Here is a 21,755-nt window from a genome sequence, read left to right on the forward strand (position 1 = left end):
GTCCCAGCCATGGGACGCACGGCAGTCCCGGGCAGGCGGCCCGTCTGGCCCCCCCCCCCCCCCCTGCCCGCGGGGCCCCCCCCATGCAGCCTGCGTCCCCCCTGCTGGGCCCCGCCCGAGGAGCGCAAAGGGCCTCCACCCAGCCCCCTGCACCGCCGCCACTCTCACCCCCTCCCCAGCCGGGTTCCGGCCACTCCGGCGACATGCAGGTGGGCAGCGGGTGAGCGGGTCCCCCCGGTCCCCGTTGTGTGAGATCCCCGCACCAGCTGCCGTGTGCCAGGTGGCGCAAAGGCCCCGGGGCAGCGCGTGGCCCCGAGGACCACGTGGGACAGCGGGCACCACAAGACCCCCTGCCCCTGGGGGCGTCACTCCCTTGGGGCCAGGGACCCGCTGGCGCCTGGCTCTGACCCGCAGCCGCGCTCTGCCCGCCCCAGATGCTGGTGACGGCCGTGCACCGCCAGGTGCTGATCGAGTACGTGCGCCCCCTGATGCGCGTCCGGATCATCTGCACCTCCGCCAAGATGCGGAGCAAGGTGGCCGGGCGGCTGCGCAGCGAAGCGAAGCAGCTGCAGGAGTTCTTCGCCCAGCTGGTGAGCGGGCCGGCGGGGGGGAGGCGGCGGCGGGGAGCGCTTGGGCCCGGGGGCTGCCTCAAGGGGCCCCCGGCTCTGGCTGGCCCGTCCGCCCGCCCTGTGGCTGCCACCCTCTCCCTCCCGCCCGCCAGGGATCCACCTCGTCCTGGCTGGACTCGGCCGTGCCGCACCTGGCCAGCATCATCGGGCTGGAGGACATGCCCGCCGTCCAGGTGGAAGTGGGGTTCCTCGCGCAGGAGTTTCCCGACGTGCAGTGAGTGCGGGAGCGGGGCCGCCTCTGGGCGGGGGGGGGCACCAAACCGCTGGAGAGGGGCATGTTCAGAGGCTGGACCACCCACGCCCAGTTGGCCGGGCCCAGAGCAGACTGGAATGCCCCGGGCTCCCGCCGGCCTCTCCGTGTCTGCGGGGGGGGGGGCCTGCTTGGTGGAGAGAAGCGCTCTCCTGGGCTGGCACCGGGCCATGTGGCCCTTGGCCACCTTCGCAGCTGTGGGAACCGTGTGCCACGGCCGTCCTGCAGCTGCTTCCGAGGGCGACTGGGTGCGCCGTTCGGGAGGGCTGCCTTCGCTCCTTCCTGGCAGACGCAGCCTTTGAGGTTCTGCAGGTGAAGCTGGGGGGGACTTCCACCTGCGCCCACCTCTGGGCTCATGCAAAACGGTCCCAAGCCAGGCTGGGCAGCGAGTCCTGAGCTGTGGCCTGCTGCCACGGCCACTGGGAGCCCGAGCCTCCCTCCTCCGCACCGAAGGAGAAACACCAGACCGCGGGTCCGGGTGCTTTCCTCCATCAGGAGAGAGAAAGGCTACCGGGCACGATGAGGGACGGTCGCACGTGGCCAGCAGCAACACTCTGCAGCTCGGCCAGCGGAGGCCTTCGCACGGAGCCCGGGCAGCCCAGGCGAGGGGGCTTGGGAGGGGGTCAGCCCCACGGCTCTTCGAATGCCGCGACTCCAGAGAGAGCGCCGAGGCTGCAGCGCCGAGGCTGGGGCTGCCCCCAGAAGAGGTGGAGGCGGCCGAAGAGGGGCTGCTGCAGAGGCACTGGGCTGGACGCCCTGCCACAGCCCGGCTGGTGCAAGCCGGGTGGCACATCTCCTGCAGATGTGAGAGCAAGGATGCCAGGAAAGAAGGGAGTGGGCCTCTGCGGGGCCCCCTGGGAGGAAGAGCCATTCCCGAGGGAACCAGCCCCCCAGGGCACAACGGCTTCCCAGGTGGAGCTGGGCGGCGTCCCACAATCACGGAAGCGGGCAGGCCCGCCAGCTCTGCGCTTGGCACCCTGCCGGTTCCTGTCTCGGAGGACCGCCAGGCGGCCTCGGCACCAGGGCCCAGCGGGGACTTGGGCTTGCGGTCCCTCATCCCCTGCGGCCCTCGGGCCACCGAACCGGAGGCGGGGGCACAGCAGGCGGGGCACAGCAGGGGTCCCCCACTTCCTCCGGGGGGCGGCTGCCTGGCAGAGCTGCAAATGTCTGGAAGCGGCCGCTTTCCCAGGACAAAGGCGGGCTGGCAGGTTATAAATACCGCGCTGCCCGCACGGCTCCCTCCGCAACTGCCAGCCGGCTGCGTCACCGTCCCGGGGAGGGCCAGGCGAGCCTGTCGCGTCTCCTCCGCTTGTTTTCCTTTCCATCTTCCGCCCTGTGCATCTTATTGTTCCAGAGGCGACAGATTGCCCGTTAAGTGTGACTGAGGGACATTTCCTGTTTTATCTGGACCTTTTGGGGCTTGTTGTTTCTTGAAAGAAAGAAAAAAAGGACAACCTTGCGTCAGGAAAGCAAGTGGCCGCGCTTCAGGCAGGAGCCGGGCCTGCCCGCGCCTCCCTGCAGAACGCCATTTTGGGCCGGGAGCAAAGCGAGGGCCATGCCGGCCCCATGGCCTCACCTGAGGCACGAGGAGCCGCGCCAACAGCCAGGAAGAGGAAGAGGTTTGGGGACGCGAGGATTTGCGCACAGGCTTGGGGCAAGGTTTAACCGAACCCGGCTCTCCGCCTCCAGCTCTTGCCCACCGGAGCTGCACACCAGCCTCACGTGCCCTGTGTTAATTAACGCGGATGAATTCAGGGCCTGGGTCCACGGAATCATGGGGAGGGGGCTGGGATCCCCCTCCGCCCAGCCGTGGCAAAGTCCATGTGGACTGTGCGGAAGTGCCTGGGCCCGGCCGGCATCACCGTGCCCTTTGCAGCAGCCCCCAAGGCATGCGTGCCCTGCCGGTCCCCCCCAGGCATGGCCACTCCCCACCCTTGGCCAGGGCACCGGAGCCCCTGACCCCAGGAGGACGGGGCTGACCCCCGGTGCTGAGGGGGTGCCCCAGGGGCTGGCTGAAGAGGAAAACCCATGGGGCAGATGTGTCCGTGGGGCAGATGTGTCCGTCTTTCTGCCTCTTCCGGAGGAGCTCAGCAGAGGAACAGACCTGCTTGTGGGGGCGGCTCTGGGGCAGCCGGACACAGTAGCCCCGCAGAGGAATGTGCCGGGGGGCTGGAGGACAGCTCTGTCTTGCCAGCCCCCCAGGGAGGAGATGGGGGCAGAGGCAGCCCCACGAAGGCCACAAGCGGCAAATGGCTTCCGCCCACCTGGCTTCTGCCCATGAAATTGTATTCCTTCCGTGGAGACGCTTCAGCAAGGCTCGTGGCCATCTGTCCTCGCGAGGCTCCCTGCTCCTCCGGCCACCCTGCCCTGCTGGGGGCGCCCCCATCAGGGTCCGGAGGTCAGAGGGCTCCCTTGGCTGCAGTGGGGGGTGGACCCCGCACTGGCGCGCCCCTCGCCCCCCTCTGCTGGCAAGACCGGCCGGGGGTGGGGGGGAGCGAGCCACCCAGGAGCGGCCGCGGCCGATTGCCTTCCGCTGCTCCCCAGGAAATACCCAAGGAAGGAAGCGGCGCGATGGGCGGGCGGCTTCCTCTGCGGCTGGGGGCCGGGTCGGGCCGGGCGGGGGGCGGGCAGGGGCAGAGCAGGGGGCGGATATGAGCCACTAATTAGCAGAGCCCTTCTGAGAAAGCCGGCGGGGTCTGCGGTGCTGGGAAGAGGCGCCTCCGAGGGACCATCAGCGCGGCCATCAGCGCCCCCGGTCCCGCGCCCGCCTCCCCCCGGCGCTTCTGGGCAGGCGGCTGAGCGGGGCTCTGCTGATTGCGTGGCCCTGCGCCAGCTTCCTGCTGCTAACGAGACATCCGACCAGCAGGGCTTTAAATAAACTGCCTCCCCGGGGACATGGAGCCGGGCAGCCCCTGCGCACTCCTGCCTTGGCGCTGGAGCGCATGCGGGCTGGGCCGCCGGGGCGAGGCGGGGGGGCCACGGGGGGCAGGGGTGGTGGGGGGCAGGCCGGGCTCAAGCCCACCCCCTGCGTCAGGCCAGGCACGTGGAAAGAAGGGCCACAGGGCTGCAGCAGCCTCCGCGGGACCCCGGGGCACATCCCCCCCCCGGCAGGCCTCCCCCCCGCCTCCTGCCCCCACGACCAGGCCGCACAAGCCCTCCAGGCGCAGCGGGAGCAGGGCGCAAGGGCAGGCTGGGGCCGGGGCCTGCCCAGGCCAGCTTTCCGCCTCCTGCCCGTGAGTGGGACACGGTGCAACCGCCCCCGAGCGACGGGAGCTTGCAGGCACAGGCACGGCAAGCCTGGCGGTTGAGCTATTTGGACGTCAGTCCCAGCCGCCCCAACGCGCAGAAATGCTGGCACAGACGTCCCGAACCCCGAACCCACAAACATCCTGTGCCAGGCAAAGAAGGCTCTTGCGCCATCTTGAACCCTTTGCCACCCCTCCCGGCAGCTCCAAGCGCAAACGCCACGGCGCCCACCGGCGGTCGGCAGAGTTGGGCGACGCCACTTTGGCCCCCGGTGGGCTCACGGGATGCTTCGGGTTCTGGCTTGGCTGCCCCGGGGTGGGCGTGCCGGGAGGTGGGCCAGCCCGGCACCCCTCTGCGGCGCCTGCACATTGCGTGCGCTGGCACTTCACTCGGCTTGAGCTACGGGGAGCCCTCAAAGAGCCGTCGCCCTGCCCGGTGGGTGGCTGAGCCACAGAGGGGGGCCCGCTGCCAGCTCGTCTCAGAGGGCCGGGCCGTCCTCCTCCCCGCGGTCATGGAGGGGCGAATGTGGCCACAAGTCCCACAGCCACGGGGGGCCAAGTGCCGAGGCTCATGGGCTCTGCCGGTGTGGCGGGCCGCACGGGTCCGTCGGCCACGGGAGCCACCCCATAAGGCTGTGCCCGTGCGCTGCCCTGTGGCGCGGGAACAGAGGCCTTCCGGGCCGGGGAGCTCAGCCCCCATCTTTTCTGAGCATGGCCCAGCACGGCAGGGGCTCCGACCCACGGCTGAACCGGCCCTTCCCTCCCGCAGGAAGAACCACGTGGCCGCCATCCTCAACGTCCGTGGCCTCCAGAACCAAGCCCAGCGGCAGGACATCCTGGCGGTCCTGGACGTGCAGCCGGCGGCACGCGAGGCGGCCCTGTGCCAGGACCGGGCCTTCTTCGCCGAGATCCCCACCAGCGAGGTCTTCTGCATCCGCGTCCAGGTGCACCGCCTCTCACAGGCGGGCCTCTCCTGCATCTCCTGGCTGCAGCAGAGGCCGCGGCGGCGACGGAGGCAGCGCCCCGCGGGTGGCGAGTGGCAAGGGTGAGGAGGCGCTCGCGCCACGCGCCCCGGGCGGTCGCCGCTTCGGGGGCCCCGCAGCCCGGCCTGGGCCCCCACCTCCGCCTCCGAAGATGCCGCGGCCACAGGCCAGAGCACCGCCGTGGGGAGCGCACAGACGCGGACGTGGACGCGGGCAGAGGAGCACGCCACCCTTTCCGCCTGCTCAGAGAAGGCATCGCGGCCGCCCCCATGGACCCAGGACTGGCGAGCCGCTTGGCGGGAGCAAGTGGGTGCCCCGCCATCGTTTAAGCAACGGGGACTGCTGCCCCGTGCCCTCGGGGAGCCTGCGTGCGGGGGGACCGGCAGGGCCAGGGCAGGCCTCACCTGGCCGGAGGTGGTTACTCCTGATCTGCACAACAAAGTAAAATAAATGCATATTAATTTAAGCGCTCTGAATCCCACCACCGGTTTGTGGGAAATGTTTGTCTGGCTTTGAGTAGTCAGGCTGTGGGGGGGGGGGGGAGCGTTTCCCTCTCCTGCAGCCCTGGCAGGGGCTCGGTTCCAGTCCAAATATAGCTTCCCAAGAAGCAAAACTGTCATTTAAAAGAAAAAAGTTCTAGTCCTTATCATTATACAGAGCTTTGTAAACATCTCAGTATCTGGGAGAAAAAGAAACCGCTACTCTGCACCATAGGTATTATCCACCTACTCTACACCACGCATATTTTTACACACCTCTTGTATCTTTCCCCCTTACTCAGCTTTCTTTAAAAAACTCAGACACTGACTTTTACAAAGATGGTGCTTCTGAGCACGCACAGAGTGCCACTCCCTCACTGCTAAGCCACTGCAGGCATGCAACAGGGCAAGAGGCGAAAGGCAGCGCCTTCCTTCCGCTTAGAAACCACGCTCAGCATCCGAACCCCGGAGCCCCTTCGCGGGGAGGGCCCCTGCACGCACGCTGGGCCCCGGGCCCCGTCCCCATGTGCCTCCTGAGATCCAGGCAGCTGCCTCCCTCTCCTTCGCCCCAGAGGTTTTCTGGGGGGGGGGGTCGGCACTGGGGAGGGGGCGGCGGCTCTCCCTGGACCGGCTGCAGCACTTGGCTCCACTGCCTGCCACCTGCAACCCGCTGACTGGCAACACGCCGGCGGGGGGGGGGAAGGTGTGGCTGCTGGATGCCCCCCAGCCCACCCCCCCGGGGCTTCTGGGCAGGGACCGGCGGCCAGCTGCGTCACCTTCTCCAGGTGCGTCACCTTCTCCAGGATGCTGGGAGCAGCGTGAGCGCCAGAGGCCGCTGGGCCCTCGACCTTCGCTCCGACGGTCCCAGCTGAACTTCCTGCCCTTCGTCCCAGGGCTCGGGTTCTGGGCGGGGAAGCTGCCCCTTCGGGGCTCTGAAGCAATCAATCTGTGCTGCAGGGGGCCAGGGAGCCCCCCGCTGGTGGCGATGCCTCCCCCCCTGTGCCCCCCTTGCGATCCCCGCCTTGCTGGCACTCGGCCCCACGGGCTCCCTGCGAGTCCGTATGTCGGAGAGGCACACCTGGCCAGCAGCCTGGAGGCAGGTCAAGGCCGGGCTGGCCGCCTCGCCCACCTTGTGCCGCACTCCGGATGTGACACACGGATGGACGCGGCGAATGGGAACAGCGCGACCTGTCCTGCCGCGTCTCGGCGGGCTGGCAGGCCTTGCCTGCCCCCAAACACGCCCAGACCGGGGCTAGAAACACAAACAGCTCGCACGGATCCCTCCGCCCAGGGGACCCCTTCAGTCACGCTGCATCCCATCTGTCCCTCCCGCGCCCTGACCTGTCCGCTTGGCCGGCAGAAGTAAACAGTGCCGGGAAAGGGCAGGCCATCCATCCTGCGAGACGTAAACGCTCCTGATGGCTGAAGAATAGCCGTGGCGCAGCCAGCCCCTCCTGCCAGCACGGCCGCCCCCCGGGGCCGCTCCGCTGTTTCCCAGAACAGGCTCCCCAACTACCCCCCCACAACCCCCCCCCCCCCCAAAAAAGCAGCATGGGAAAAAGGTCTGGGCTTGGAGGTATTTTGTGACGCCTTCTCCAAACCTACAATTCTCCAAGCAGAATGCAAAATCACCGTGAGGTGATGACCATCACCAAGATCCTGCACTTTTATCCGATATCCCGAGGGCTGGACTTGCTACGGTTAGGAAAGAAGTGCATTTTGTGCATGAGCAGAGGTTGGACGCCCTGTGCGTGCACCCCCACGTTCACCCCCTTGAGCGAGCCCTGGCATCCCTCCATTCCGTCCGCCCCTTCGTAAAGCAGCAGAATGAGATTCAGTGGGGCAAGTGCCAAGTCCTCCCCCCAGGAAAAAGAAACCAGAGGCATCGATACAGGATGGGGAACCCGTGGCTCAAGAGACCCGACAAGGAGAAAGACCACGGGGTTACCGTGGACCAACAGGCTAGAGGAGCGTGGGTTTCCACGGGAGGTCGCTGAGGCCCCCCTGTGGAAAAGAGGCGGCCCCCGGAAAGGTAGGGTCTGATGTGCCGGGACAGCACTGTGTTTAGCAGAACACCTCCAGGGGGCAGGAGAACGGGAACGTCCAGCACCCCCCGGGCTGACCCAAGCACCGGTCTTCTGTGCATTTGGGTTACGGCACGAAACAGAAAGTCTGCACAACGTGTTGTTAGCAGAGCCAAGTGTTTCCCCTTTCTGAGGGATGCACAAGTGACCCCCCCCCCCTTACTGCAGCAGGGAGTTCTGCAGGTCTCCACGCAAGCTCATGGCTGTGGCCCAGCAGCCGGCCAGCCGGCCAGCCCCTCCCCCAGCTCCTCGGCCCGACAGCCGGGCAGCTGACCAGGGCGCGGAGTCCGCGAGAGGCACCGCTTCCAGAAGCGCCCGGCCTGCCGCACCAGCAAGAGGCAGCCCTCTAGGAACGGCAGCCCCACTGCGGCCCCCGCCGACTCCTGGGGGAGCTGGCCGCTCGCAGGAGGGGGAAGAAATAAATCCAGCGATACCATCACGCCCGAGGATGGGCGGGCGGGACGGGGCAGCCGGCTCTTGCCCCCGGGGCCAGGGTGCTCTGGGTCAAGAGGCTCTGGCCCGGGGGAAGGAAACGCCCCGCTCCGCCCCCCCCCCCCCCGCTCTCTCCTGCACGTATTCCCCCAGGACGCTCAAGAGGCGGGGGGGTGAGGGGTCAGGGGGATGTTTATTACCCGGGGAAGCAGGGAAATGCTTCAGCGCGAAGTGCATTTCCTTCAAAACAGCCCTGTGCGCCCGAAGCACGGCTGCTCCGGGGGCGGGGGGGGAGCTGCCCGGCCAGCGCTGGCCGTCCAGGGCGAGGTGCTGGGCAAAGGCGCCCCCAGCCACCGGGACCCTCGGCTCCTGCGGGCCCCCGCCCCCAAGCAGCCCTCTGCACGGCCCCCTCGGGCGCCACACGGGGCGGGGAGGCAGCCCTTCCGAGGAAGCAGGGCAGCTACCTCGGCTCACACCCGCCGTCTCCCGAGCAGGAGGGCGCAGCTTGGGGGGCACGGCGGAGGCCCCTTCCAGGTGGAGGCAAAGGGACGCCCGGCCCCAGTTCTGGGCCTTTCAGTCAACCGGGCCCACCCTCCCCACTCTGCTGGACAGCGGCACCCCGTCCGATACCCGGCAGACGACGGGTGCTGGGCATGAGGACACAGCGTTGCACGAAAGACAAGACCACTCCAAGGGATACGGTCCTGCCCCCCTTTCAGGCTGCTGAGGAGCCCCGGAGGGTGTGCGCTGGCACATGGGCCTGCGATCCTTGCAGGCGCTCTGCGTGCAGCAGGCCCCTTCGCTGAGGGAAGGCCCCCGCTCGCCCCCAGGGAACGGGCTCTGGCCAGCAGGCACCGCCAGCCATTCTGGGGTGGACGCCCACCAGCGCTCAGATGCCCCCAGGGCAGGGCCGGGCTGTGGACTAGCCGGGAAAGGCCCCCTGCGCGGGGGGCATGTGAGCCCGGGGCCCTCCATAACCCGGGGGGGGGGGGGGCGGGGCTGCCAGCACGGCTGGCCTTGAGACCGGAGGAAGAGGCGGGGGTGCGAGGGTCTCGCGGGGGCGCCTGGCAGGAGAAGCGCACTGGGCACCCCCAGTGGGGAACCACCACCGTGTCTCGGCCTCCGGCAGCCTCTGCAGAGTGCGGGGGGGGGCTATTTTAAGTGGCCCCACAAGAGCCCTTCCTTGCCAAGGAGTTGGGATGACGCATGTGCCCCATGAGCAAGCCGGAGGGCACGGCCTGGAGGACAGAAATAGACCCTTCCTGGCCAGAGGAGAAGATGGACAGGCGGACAGACAGGAAGCGCTTCGCAGGAACCCCGCCTGACGTCAGGAGAGGAAGGGCGACCAGGCGTGTCGGCCCGTGAGCCAGGCTCCCCTGGCCTTGCCCTGATCTTGCCCCCGGGACCCACATGGGCCCGCCATGACCCGGCGGCTCCCGCAAGCACCTCCCACAGGGTAGCTTCCCGGGCAGAGACCCTCCTGGCGCATCCCACTTATGCACGCGATGTGCAGGCAGGCGAGCGCCGGCACCCGCCCTGGATACCCGTCCCCTCGAGGCACCGGCTGCGGCACACGAGAGGCACGGGAGGCCGGGCCGGGGGGCGCGCCCAGCCCCCCACAGCAGCAGCTGACACCAGCGGGGCCGGCCACAGGCGGCACGGGAGAGCCGGAGAGACCCCCACCCGTGAGCCCCGCCACTGCATCGCCGCCACGGCTAGCAGCCACGGCCCACCTGGGCTTCCAAGGCCCCTCCATGCCAGCCAGCGGCAGGGTCACCCTCGCTGGCACGCCTCCGGCACCAAGCGGGCGAGGCGCTCTCGGCTGCCAGGACCGTGTGCCCCCAGCGCCGACCTAGGTGGCCACCTTCATGCCCCCAGCGCCCGCACTCGCACGGCCTGCTCTCCCTTGCCACAGCCGGCCAGGCCCGGCCTTTGAAGTGGCGGATGGGCGCTCGCGGCCCCGGCCCCCCCAGGCTCATCGGCCGTCACAACACGCGCCGCCCGCCCCGGACCGGCAATCTTCTGTCTGGCCGAAAGGAAGAGGATTCTCAGTCATCGACGGGGGAGGGAGCTGAGGTGGGGGGGGCAGACTCATGACAAGCATGTTTAAAAATGGAAAATGGAATTTGGGCACCTCTGTCCTTGGCTCACCTCACAGCCGCAGGGACGCTGGGGGCTTCCTCCAGAGCGGGCCTCTCACGCCAGGGATGCATCCCGAAATAGTGCGGGCGGCTCCCGCTTCCTTGCTTTGTTCCCGGTTCCCAAGACTGTGGCTCCAGCACAGAGAGGTTTGGGGGCGACGAGCAGAGGGGCTCCTCCTGCTCTGGGCTGAAAGGGGCGCCGGGCGCGCTGGCCCCCGACACCCTTCGGCAGGGTGGATCTGGTCCTCGGGACGGCAGCCCACGGGGCCCAGGAAAGACTCAGACATGTGGGCGCACCTGGTGCTCAAGCACCCCCGCCACCCGTGGGGGGCCTGTTGTGGCAGATGGCAGAAATGCAAATTTAATCTGAAAAGGCGATGAATCAATCTGAATTAAAGTGCTCAGCCAGCTCGCGTGACGGGGCCTGCCAGAATCAGGGTGACTACGGGCAAAGCCCCGGCGGGCAGCCGCGCCAGTCCCTGCTGAGCGACACTTAAGGGAGCATGGACGGGCCGGCTCCCAGGGGGACTCCCTTGCCGCGCACGGCGTGGCTCGTCTCTGCCACGGCAAACGAATTGCCTCACGCTGCACTCTGCGTCTGAAGAGCCGCCTCCGATGGCCCGCCAGCCGTGCCCCTGAGCCACCGCCCGCTGTGGGCCGGCCCCCCTCGGCCTGATGGGGACAGCGGCGCGAAGCCGGCAGAGGGAAAGCGGGTGCAGAGCCGGGAAGGCAGGGCAGAGGCACGGCCCTGCCAGCCCCCGGTGCTGATGCTGGTCTCCTGCCTCTCCAGGCCCTCCAGGGGCGGGCTCCCCCCCCAAGCTGAGCCCCCTCCAGCGCAACAGGGCTGCAGGGAGCCGCTTCGGAGCATGGGCCACCCGGCTCCCGGACCGGCAGCGGCTCCGCACGGCCTCAGGCAGGCATCGCTCTTCCTCATCCACCGCTAGAGGCGGCAAGGGCCGGATCCAGGGCCTTCTGGATGCAGAGCGCGAGGCGCACCAAGCAGGGGCCCCCCTGTGGGGCCAGAAGCCAAGCCCCACCCTCTCAGTGTGGGCGCCCGGGGCGGGGGCTGGAGGCCTCCGGCGGTACCTGTGCACACTCCAGGCCACCGGAGGCTGGGCGACCCTGCCCGGCAAGCCAGGGGTTCGGGTTTCCTGCAATGAACTTGCGAATGTTCAGCGTGAAGAGATGCTTCGAATTGGCACCTCTCCCTTGGAGTGTCCAGGGCGCCCCGTTGCGCGTGCCAGTGCCAGGGCCGAGAAGGGGGGAACGCTCCGCTACGGTGCAGCCTCCATGTCCCGCCCGTGAGATCCTCCACGGCAGGGAACAGACGCGGGAGGCGGCAGGCAGAACGTCCAGCCGGGCGATCCGAGCAGGCGGGTCTGGAGCAAAATGGGCCGACATGGTGGGAGAGGAGAAGGGGGGCTGGGGGAGAGGCAGCGGCCGGGCGCTCGGCTCACCAGAGGCGAGGGCCGCAGGCCACGCTGGCCGCTGGCAGACACGGGGCACAGGAGCGCCTGGGCGGGGAAGCGGGATGCGGGGTCCGAGCCACGCCAGACACGCTGCTGTGGCACCGGAAGGGAGGAGGGGGTCGTTCTCGGTGCCCAAAGCCAGACTGCAGCGCCAAGGCAAAGACTTCGGTGTGGGAAAGGCTACTGAGGGAACCATCACGCCGTGCCTTCTTTCATGCTATTTCTACCCTGCCTTTTTCCTGCAGGGAACTCGAAGGGGCTGTGCAGCCGCTTCTCCTTTCCTGATGTGATACGGCAGCACAGAAAGAGAGCCGTCGCTCACTCTGAGCACGCCGGATTTCAGACCTAGAGCTGGCTTCAACTGCAGATTTTCAGGAGCAAAGCAGAGCTTGCCCCTGCCTCCCTCGGCACCTGCCCATCCCCGGGGTGTCATTTGGAGGCCCCCGCGATGATGGGGCCCTGGACGTCACCCCGGGCCACAGGGGCCTCCGAGCGCCTTAGCCGGCCGCTCCGGGGATGCCGGGCTGGGCAGGCCCACTCCTGCCTGACCCCGGCCACCTCGGGCCGAGGCCAAGACGGCCGCCCGCCGTTCCTGGAGAAGCAGACCCGTTACCGGGCGCTGCCCAACTTGTGGCAGGAGAGGAGCCTCCGGGTCGCTCAGGCGGGGCTCGCTGCGCAGCCACCCCGCTCTGGCCCGCCGTGGCCGCCCGACACCGGGGGGGGGGGCCCAAGGCAGCGCCCCCCAGGCTCCTGCCTGGCCCCGCCCCCCGCCGGGTGGCGCAGGTCATCCACAGACGTGACACCGGGGGCCGCGGGCGGCCGGCGCCACGAGCCTTTTCGCCACGCCGCGAACCCGTGAGAGCAGCGCCGCCGGTGCCGCGAGGCGGGACTGCACGGCCCTCAGCAGCCCAGGCACGGCCGGCGGGGAAGGGCCCCGCTCCCCGCGCCCGCCGCCAGGCCTCGCAGCGCTCCCTCGCTCTGGACCGACGGCGCATGCCTCGGGGCGAGGGCGCCCCGTTGGAGGTGCCCCCGCGCTCGCCGGGCGACGCCGCGGCAGCGCCCCATCCGGAGGCGCGACGCGAGGCAAGCGTAGGCGAACGAGGGGCTCGCCCGCACGGCGCCCCGCTCTCCCCCAGCCTGGCTTGCTCCGCAGGCCGCCCACCCTTCGCCCGGCCTCATCCATCCCCGCCGCACCGGGCCGGGGCGACCCCGGGAGACCCGATCCTTTCCGCCGGGCCCCTTTTCCAGCCCCGCAGCCACGCCGCCCGCCCGCCCGCCCGCCGGGGAAGCTGCACGTGCCCCGGAGGGCTCGGGGGGGCCCCCGAAATGGGCCGGCCTGCTCTCCGCGCCTCCTGCCTTCGGCGACGCCTACAAGGCGCCCGCGCTTTCGCTGCCCCGTGCCGAGCAGGCGCGCCGCTCGGCCAGGCGCGCCCCCCGCGCATGCGCGGCTCCCTCCAGGCCCGGGGCGAATCCGGGTCGGAACCGGGTCGAGGACGGAAACCGCGCCCGCCTCCGCCCAGCGTCGGGGGACAGAAACCGGAGGCCGGGCAGGCGGCTCGCACTCCCCTTTAAGCGCCGGGCGGCACCAAGCCGCCCGGCGCCGGGCACGCCGTCGGAGCCGCCCAGCAGGCATGCGCGCAAGCGGCCCCGCCCCTCGGAGGCCCCGCCCAGCGCGGGCGCCCGGAAGCGGCCGCTCAGACGGAGCCACGTGCGGCGGGCAGGCATGGAGGCGCCCGCGGGTGAGCCCCCCACGGGAGGGGGCCTGCGGGGGGAGGGGGGCGAAGCGGCCGGGCGCGCGGACGCGGCTCCCGTGGCGCCGAGACCCGGCGGGGCCCCTCCGGGGACGCCTCGGCCGGCGGGCCTGGAGCGAGACCGAAGGCCGGGCGGGCGGGGGCCTCTGCGCGGCCGCTGCTGCGGGAGCGGCGTCCCCCTGGGGTCAGAGGAGCGGCAGCGCCGTGCAAGGCGCGTCTGCGTCCCGTCGTTTCGCATCTCTCCGCGGGCCGCCGGAGCTTTGGGTGGATGGGTGGGGGCAGTTTAGGCAGGTAACGGGGAACGGGCCCGTCAGCTCTGTTCTTTTGCAACAGGAGCTCCCCGCTTTGAGTGCCCAGCGGAGTTCGCGGCCAGCCCCTTTGCCCCCGGGCCACCCTTCTCCGCGGAGGTGCTGCAGGACCCCTCCAAGCAGCTGCTGCTCATCCGGGCGCCTGCCACCTTCAGTCCGGAGAGGTAAGGACGCGTGCAGGTATGCACGAGTGGCAGCACCCTTGGAGCTGAGGGGGAGGTGGGGTTTGCCGGAAAGAGCAGGTGAGACCTGTTTCGGGTGGGAACCGTGGCTTCGGGAAGGAGACAGACCTGCAGGGGCCGCTTGGACCGTTGCTCCTTCTGCCAGGGGGTGAGCGGGCCTGCTTTGCACCTGGGGACCCGCCATGGGCCTGTGGGAGGAGGGGAGCGCGTCTGTTCTGCTTCATGAGGAGTGCTCAGTCTCTGCTCTGTTTTTCCCCCCAGCCTGGATGGGCATGTCGTATCCCTGTCAGGTCTCCAGACCCTGAAGGTGCCGCAGTCCAACAGGACGCAGAGAGTCTACAGTCTCCAAGCAACTCCAGGCGACGTGGGTGGCTCTGCCCACTTGCTCATCCCTTCGGGCCACACGGACCAGCTCACCTGTGCACCTGCCTTCATGGTCTCCCTGAACATCTGGGAGAGATATGGGGACCCCGCCGCCAGCCACCCCCTCTCACCAGTGGCAGACAGACCAGCCCCCCAGATTCCAGAGGGCCTTAGGCAGCGTTTCCTGCCCTTTGGGGGCCAGCTAAGGAGCCCTCCTCCTCCAGAATCTGCAGAGAAGCCCCGGAAGAAGAAGAAGAAGAAGAAAAGCCATTTGCTTGCTATGGGGCCCCCCGGGGAGCAGCTCTCTCTGGTGGATGAGCCCTGGGCAGGTGGAGCTCCAGAGCCACCTCCTCCGGAAGCCACCGTGCTTGCAGAGGATCCTCACCCAGGAGACGGTTTGGGCATCTCCTCTCAGGACAGTCTCTGGTTGGCCGAGGAGGCCGTCCACAAGAGCAAGAAGAAGAAAAGGAGGAGGAGGGAGGAGGAGGAGGAGACGACTGTGGGGGAGGGAGAATTGCCGCATCACAGCGGTGCCCACCAGCTGTGTGAATTTGAGCCCCAGGTGCCAGGGGAGGCAGTGCCCGCTGTGGAGAGCCCCGGGACGGCAGAGCTGCTTCAGCGCAAGCCCAAGAAGAAAAGGAAGCACGGCGAGGAAGCTGCGGCAGGCGAGACCGTGGCTCCGATGGAGCTGGCCTCCGGGAAGGAAGAGGCTGCCGCCGAGCCGTGGGAACTGCATGCTCTGGGGGTCGTGCCAGAGGCCGGGCCGGTGTTGGCAGCAGAGGGGCCTGGGGTGGCCCCGGCAAGCCACAGGCCCAAGAAGAAGCAGCGCCTGAAGCGCGAGGAGGAGCAGGAGGCAGGGAGGCTGTGGCTGGAGCCCGGCTCGGTGAAGCAGGAGCCGCCGAGCTGGGATGAGCCCGGGGCGTCCGCGGGCCCCGCTGCAGAGCTGCCAAGCCAGAAGCGCAAGAAGAAGAATAAACACAGGAGGGAGCTGGCCGCGGAGGGACCGGACTTCACCCACCAGGAGCCGCAGGCCCAGCAGGGATGAGCCCCTGGGGCTGCTTGGCAGAGGACAAAACCCTCAGTCTCGGCCTTGGCTGAGAAGCGCCACTCCGCCCCTGCTGCCTCCCTGGCTCAGCCAGCTCTGGTCTGCCTTGAACTCAGGCAGGGAGGGTGGCGGCCTCCGACTCGCCGGTGGGGGGCAGAAAGGTTCTGCTCCCTGTTCAGGCTGCATCTGCGCCTCTGAGCGAAATGGGGGCTGCAGCTGCACCCCCCGAAGCAGAGCCCACCTCTCCGCCCAGGGCCTTTGCCTCTGTCCCTGCCCAGTTTCCCAAGAAGCGGCTGCATCCTCACATGATCCGTGCTGGCGTTTTATTTACAGCTGGGGGTGGGGGTCGCAGGGGCCGCTAGCCAACTAAGGCTTCCGTTCTCTTCCCTGGGACGCTGTCCCCTGCCGGGGAGGGCCCCACCGACAGGCAGCCCCGTGGGCAGGCGGGAGGGAGCAGGCAGCGTGGGGTCACTTGGCCACCTTGAGAAATGGCTCGTGAAGGATGTCGAAGAGCCGCTTGGCCTGGAAAGGAGAGGGGTGAGTGCAGGAGGGGGCACAGGGGAGGCAGTGGGTTTCTGTTGCCCCACGGATTTCCGGGGAGGGGAGGGGAGGCGCTCCACCTCGCAAACGTCCCAAGCAGAGCCCTCGGCTCACCTGCCCTGCGCGTTGGTCCCTACTGCTGAAGCTCGGCCTGTTTTCAGGCTCTTGGCAGCCGCGCATTCAACTTCCCACCCCCAGGTCCCCGGGTCTGTGCTCTTACAACAGCACCCCTTTCCGCTGGGGGTACGTGGTCCTTGGCCCTGCTTTGGTGGAGAAAGGCAGCCCTGTCCCTGGGCTCCTTCGCACCTGCCCCTTCCAGGCACAGGAGCTGGAAACTGAGCCCGTTAGTATCTGCAGATGGAGATGGGGAACGCGCGCCTGCAAGGGCACGAGGGCAAGACGTATGGCCTGGGTAGTCTTCCTTGCTCACCTTTTGGGGCCCAATTCCTGGGCAGAGGGACAGGTCCTCCTTGGATGCCTGGCTGATGCTGGCCAGAGACTGCAAGGGAAGAGAAGGCAGGCCAGGGGTCAAAGCAGACAGTGCCCACAGGCATTCCAGTGGCAGGAGCGGAGGTGCGGAAAGGGCATCCCAGGGGAGTGGGGTGGGGCTGAGGGGCCGGCGGTCGGCCCAAGGCTTGGCTTGCGCAGGGGCGCTGGGCCAGAGCCACGATTCTGGGCTGGAGCTCAGAACCGGAAGGGAGAGCCTCGGGGTGAAAGGCGAGCGCGCAGGTCGGGGGAGATGGAAAGCGGGGCTGGTCTCTGGCCCTGGCTGGCCCCAGCCTCACCAGCACGCGGGGGGGACTCACCCCAAAGTTGGAGAGCAGGCTGAGTGTGTCCGTCTTATTCACCGATTTCACGCTGGTCAGGCAGTCCGTCGCCTGCAAGGGAAGACAGAGGCGGCTGCAGCAGCGCTCCCCGTGCCTGCCGCGGTGCCGGGTTCCTGTGGGGGCTCTCCTAGCGACAGTGGCAAGTGCCCAAGGGACCGAAATGCTCCGCGGCGTTTTAGGGGGAGAGCGTGAGGAAGCGCCTGCTTCGTTTCTGGAACGGGGTCGCCCACCCTGAATGTAAGGGCGCACTGTCTGGGGCCGAACGTGCCTGCCCAGCACGTGCAAGCCGACCGGCCTGCACTGTCCTCTTTCTCCCACCCCACGGAGGCCGTGGGGTGGTGCTGCTGAGTGTTAATGGATGTTGACACCGGTTGGCCGAGGGGGCGGGGCTGAGCTGGGGGGTGGGAGTGGGCAGGGGGCTGCTGCCCCTGGGGGAGAGCGGCTGCCACGCACTGCCCCTGCGGCTGTGCTGGAGAGCCTCCGGGTTGCTGCCTGCCGGTGCGGCCTGCCTGGCCTTGGGCAGCCCCGCTGGGGAGCAGCAGGTACCTACTCGGGAGAGGTAGTCTTGGTCCACCTTCTCCTTCAGCGAGTCGGCCGGCTTCTGCTCATAGGCCTTGTAAGTCTCCAAGTAGCGGCCGGCCTCTTCTGGGCTGAAAGAGGGGAAGGAAGGTGTTGCTGACTCGGGCCGTGCCAAAGCTCCAAAAGACCCCCGCCCCGCCCCTCGGCACTGCGCTCCCCATGTCCAAACTGGGCAATGCTCAGAGTTTTTTCAAAGCTCTTCAGTTGTATGAGGGTGCAGAGATGACTCCACGAAAGAGCTGGGGATTCTGCCCCGGGTGCCATTCATGGTGCTGCCTTCCTTCCTTCCTCCTTCCTTCCTTCCTTCCTTCCTTCCTTCCTTCCTTCCTTCCTTCCTTCCTTCCTTCCTTCCTAGGTCCGTCCCCCAAGAGTTGTTCTTGTGAGCTCATTTGGGTGAGCTGGGCGAGTTCCAAGGGTGGTGGGAAGAGGCAGGCTCCGAGCCGGAGACAAAGGCCTCCCCGGCCCCATCCTGAAGTGCCTGGCCCACCCAGGCCAGCCTGGAGGGGCAGGAGCTGTTGGGCCAAGGAGCCTTTCCCAGCATCCCCAGCGATCCTCTGGAGGGAGGGAGGCAGTGGTAGACCCGGGGCCCTTCGTCACACCCCGCCCTGGAAGCGCCCCAGCGGCACGTGACGAAGTCTTGCCAGCACTGCCCGAGCCTCGTGTGGGGCCAGGAGGCGTCGGCGAGAGACTTGCCTGGCCGGTTTCAACCAGGGTGCGGCGGCGGCCTGGTCCCGTCACCCTTTTGGTTCTCACCTCCACGCCAGGATGAGGGTACAGTCAGCCAGGATGCAGATCTTGGCCAGCTCCTTGATTGCCTGGTGTGGGTCTTTCTGCGGGAAGCAAGAATGTAGTTGGCCAGGTGAACCACCGGGGCTGGATGTGGTGCAGGAAAGGAATCCAGGGCAGATGGGCAGCGCAGAGGCCGAACCAGAGCACAGGGCCTCTCGGCCTGCTCCCAGCACAGGGCAGGCGGTGCAGGGTGGAAGCCCAGGAGGAGCACACAAAGGGACAGCCCCCTCCCCACACACACACACACACAAGCGTCCCGCCAGTGGCCAGGGGCTTCCCAGCAGCCACGGAGAGAAAGGGAAGGAGGGAGCCCCACAAGCTCGGTTTTTACAGTGTGAGGCTGAGCGAATGGCACGGTTTAGGAAGTCTGTAGAGCTGCTAGTCCAAAATGGAAAGCGAAGGGGCAGAGCAGCGGAGGCCGAGGCAGCCCTCCTGGCCGGGCATCTCACCACATCAACCTGCAACAGCAGCACCTGCAGCATGTAGGTCCTGCCCAGGTTGCGGAGCCGTTCGTGGATGTAATTGGGGTTCAGGTTGTGGTAACGAAGGCTGCATGTGGCAGAGAGGGAGAGAGACCATTCAAAGAAGGCTTGTTTTCTTCAGGAGAGGCACAATTTTAAAATACCACGTTATCGACTGGGTGGGGAACGTGTACAGCAGTGGTGGCGGACTTACCTCAAAATCGCTCTTTTGAATGGAAATTTCGCCCTCTATTAGGGTGAGGGGTGTGCACCAGGGTTGGGTTAGGAAAACAAGATGTCCTGGCACGATTCTGACGGTTGGAACATGTTTAGAAGGGGCAGAAATGATGAGCTGCGCAGAAAAAGCTCCTCAAGGAGGGCTTTTTCAAAATCGCCCTCTTTTGAATGGAACTTTACCCCTCTATTAGGGTGAGGGGAGTGCACCAGGGCAGGGTCATGGCAGTGGTGGCGAACCTACGGCATGCGTGCCACAGCAGGCATGCAGAGCCCCCTCAGTCGGCACAAGAGCCAAGTCGCGCCAGCATCACTCCAGCAGCTGAGCATCGGATAGCAGCGCACATAGGGGCCATGCGCATGCTCGGAAAGGAGTAGCGGCGCCAGGCAATGACATAATGTGCCGCGACTCCTTAGCTGTGACTTGTCCGAGCTTTTGCATTGCCAGTCAGTGTACTGCCAAGGAGATACATACATTTGCTTGGACTGGCTGCAAGGTGTTTTTTCTAAACTAAAACCTCAGCTTTCAGGTTTTATTGCAGTATTGGCACTTTGCCATAAGTAAGTGGGTTTTGGGTTGCCGTTTGGGCACTCGGCCTCTCAAAGGTTCGCCATCACTGGCGTACAGCTTCCTGTGAGGCTTTAACATGGTGAACGCCCCCTGGGAGGGCTGCAGTTCCCCAGAGGCTTAAGCAGGGCTTCTTCCCACTGCAAGCCTGACCAAAGCCACCCTGTGCTCTTGTGCCAGAAGGTTCCAACGCAAATCAGCCCCAGCTACACAGCGTTGTGTTAAAGCCTCACAGGCCACTGATGGGAACCCCAGGGGCATTCTCCGTAGGAAACAGGAGCACAAGCGGGAAGGGTAAGAGCTTGGGACGGGGGGGGGGGACCCAACAGACACCCATAGAGGCAAATTCATGCGTGTTCTGAGCAGCGCAAGGGGTGTGGTTCCGAGCACACTCACCTCAGGAAAAGGGCACATGTGCTTTGGCCCAGCACATAATCTGGGACAATCTCGCCAAACTCCCAAGGCACGTTGCGGACAAACTTCAGGATGGGGTTTCCTCTCTGCGGAAAGAGTTCAAGGAGGGCATCAAGCTCTGCCTGAGCTTTTGCAGAAAGCCCTGCAAGGTTTTCTCAAGCCAGAGGGCTTTGTGCTCTCACTTAAATTGGGGGTTTGAATGGCCACTGTGAGCAGCCGGAGGCATCCTGCTTTCTGGAAGTAAGCGGTGAGCTTCTGAGCCTGGAGGCCTACAGCTCTTGACATCCTGTTCAGGTGGGAAGTATGCACGACAGCCATGGTTAGTGCCGCTCTTTTGGGCTTTGAAAACAGATTTTCAGTTCTCAAACCTCTCCCCACTTTCATTTTTCTATTGCTGTCTTCCTCCCGCAAGGACCCCAAGTGGCTTACAAGATTTTCTTCCTCTGCGTTTTATTCTCACACCCTGTGTCACGTGCAAGAGGTGAGGCTGAAAGGCTTTGATTGGCCCAGAGTAATCCAGTGGGGACTTCAACCTGGATCTCTCAAGTCGCAATGCAGCACTCTAACCGTTGCACAACACTGCCATTTTAGAAATCAACCAGTCTAGGCCTAGTTAAGTACAGCTACACAAATCTTGGTTTAACTCCAGCAGAACTGTCCACCTACGGGGCAGGGAAGGGGGAGCGTTGGCCACCTGCCCTCTGCTCTGCTCACCTGGCGGGGGCTGACAATGATGCTGCTGTGCCTGGCTCCCGGTTTGGGGGCTGGGTTCAAGGAGCAGCCTTTCTCTTCGGTTGCACCCAGTGGGGCTGCAGCGCTCTTCTGGTCCTCTTGCAGGAGAGGTGGCTCTGTGCTGGTGGCAGTGGCGGTGGCGGCAGCTGCTTGCTGGTTCACCTGGGAGGTGGAGGCAGTGCCTGCTTGGCCAACGATGTAGTCTGCGTATGATGCAGCCCTGGACTCAGTGGGGGCTTCAGGGACCGGCGAAGCTTTTGCTGCAGAGGAGGGTTTGAAGAGCAGTCTCACCTGGAAGAACATTTAAACTGGACTGAGGAATCAATTCAGGCTGTCTGAAAGTTGGACCGGTGGCTTTTGTGAGGGAGAGAGCCATGGGGGACAGGGTCCTCTCTGTCAGAGCATCTGGAGGTCTCCATCTGATGTCGAGCAAGGGGCAAAAGCTCAGTGGAAAAGAATCCCCAAAGACATGTTTGCAGCCCAAATTTCCCATATACCGGGATGGTCTCCTCCTCTGATGTCTTCACAGTGAACTTCCTCTTCCCTTCTGAAGCCTTCTTGGTATCTTGAGGCTCCATATCTCAAGGTCCTGGCAAGAGTCAAGAGCGCACATTAAGAACTGTGGCTGGGAGCTCAGTCCTCTCCCAATGACACCGCTCCGGCTGGGACAGCGAATGCCGCCTTGTCTGAAGCCTAAGCACAGGTCAGGCCAAGAAATCAATATTTTGGAAAAGAATTGCAGAATGAATTCTTTTTATTTCAACTGCAGAAAATGCTGTCTGGTTTCTAGGTCCATCTTTATTTTGAACATAAAACTGCTGAAATGCTTTTGACGCCGTGTATCACCTGGCTTGTTTGGACAAATCAAAATCATTCAGGGCGCCTCCTAACATTTCATGAACCCTCTCATTTTTTATCTGTTAACTGGGAGCGATGGGCTCCAGGACGTGGTTTGCGTGCGCTGCAAGCATCTTACTGACGCGAAGCAGGTCTGCATCGAACACCTGGGAACCCCACGTACCCCCCTTCGAGCGCCATGCTGGAAGAAAGGAGGGGTCTGCGTGAGTCAGTCGAGCGAATAAGCAGTTCCCAGGAAAGGCCCGCAGCAGGCGCAGTGACGCTCATCACGGCACTGCCACAAACGCTCCGGCGGCTCCGCGGGGAACACTCGAATTCAGGCCAGAGAGGGCGCTCTGGGCGCAAGGCGGGCGCCCGGCCTGAAGCCCCGCACGGGCCGAGGGGGCCCGGCG

General features: G+C 66.3%; 3 protein-coding genes across 4 annotated transcripts in view; 2 read left to right on the forward strand and 1 right to left on the reverse strand.

The window, feature by feature from the left end:
• The window catches only part of EXOC3L2 (exocyst complex component 3 like 2), a 12,587-nt gene extending 7,032 nt beyond the window's left edge, over positions 1-5,555 (forward strand). Inside the window, 3 exon segments of the mRNA XM_044435517.1 lie at positions 435-590; positions 722-843; positions 4,894-5,555. Of these exon segments, the coding sequence (XP_044291452.1) occupies positions 435-590; positions 722-843; positions 4,894-5,173 (558 nt within the window). The 3' untranslated portion in view covers positions 5,174-5,555.
• A 7,825-nt stretch (positions 5,556-13,380) lies between these two features.
• On the forward strand, positions 13,381-15,667 carry POLR1G (RNA polymerase I subunit G). Its single transcript, XM_044435556.1, has 3 exons — positions 13,381-13,451; positions 13,797-13,935; positions 14,215-15,667. The coding sequence occupies exons 1-3, from the start codon at positions 13,436-13,438 to the stop codon at positions 15,359-15,361; spliced, it is 1,302 nt and encodes a 433-aa protein (XP_044291491.1). The 5' UTR covers positions 13,381-13,435; the 3' UTR covers positions 15,362-15,667.
• Positions 15,668-21,658, reverse strand: ERCC1 (ERCC excision repair 1, endonuclease non-catalytic subunit). 2 transcript variants are annotated; one of them, XM_044435558.1, is made up of 9 exons: positions 21,003-21,658; positions 20,488-20,796; positions 19,756-19,859; positions 18,570-18,645; positions 18,061-18,137; positions 17,279-17,378; positions 16,708-16,779; positions 16,332-16,400; positions 15,668-15,883 (listed from the first exon to the last, which is right to left on the reverse strand). In XM_044435558.1, the coding sequence occupies exons 1-9, from the start codon at positions 21,081-21,083 to the stop codon at positions 15,830-15,832; spliced, it is 942 nt and encodes a 313-aa protein (XP_044291493.1). In that variant the 5' UTR covers positions 21,084-21,658; the 3' UTR covers positions 15,668-15,829. The 2 variants fall into 2 exon arrangements, with proteins under 2 accessions (XP_044291493.1, XP_044291492.1); XM_044435557.1 differs by having other exon boundaries at positions 18,546-18,645; positions 21,003-21,657.
• Between the last annotated feature and the right edge of the window lie 97 nt (positions 21,659-21,755).

The sequence above is a fragment of the Varanus komodoensis genome, unplaced genomic scaffold (assembly GCF_004798865.1).
Source record: "Varanus komodoensis strain SLA01 unplaced genomic scaffold, ASM479886v1 scaffold29_3, whole genome shotgun sequence".
Classification (NCBI taxonomy): domain Eukaryota; kingdom Metazoa; phylum Chordata; class Lepidosauria; order Squamata; family Varanidae; genus Varanus; species Varanus komodoensis.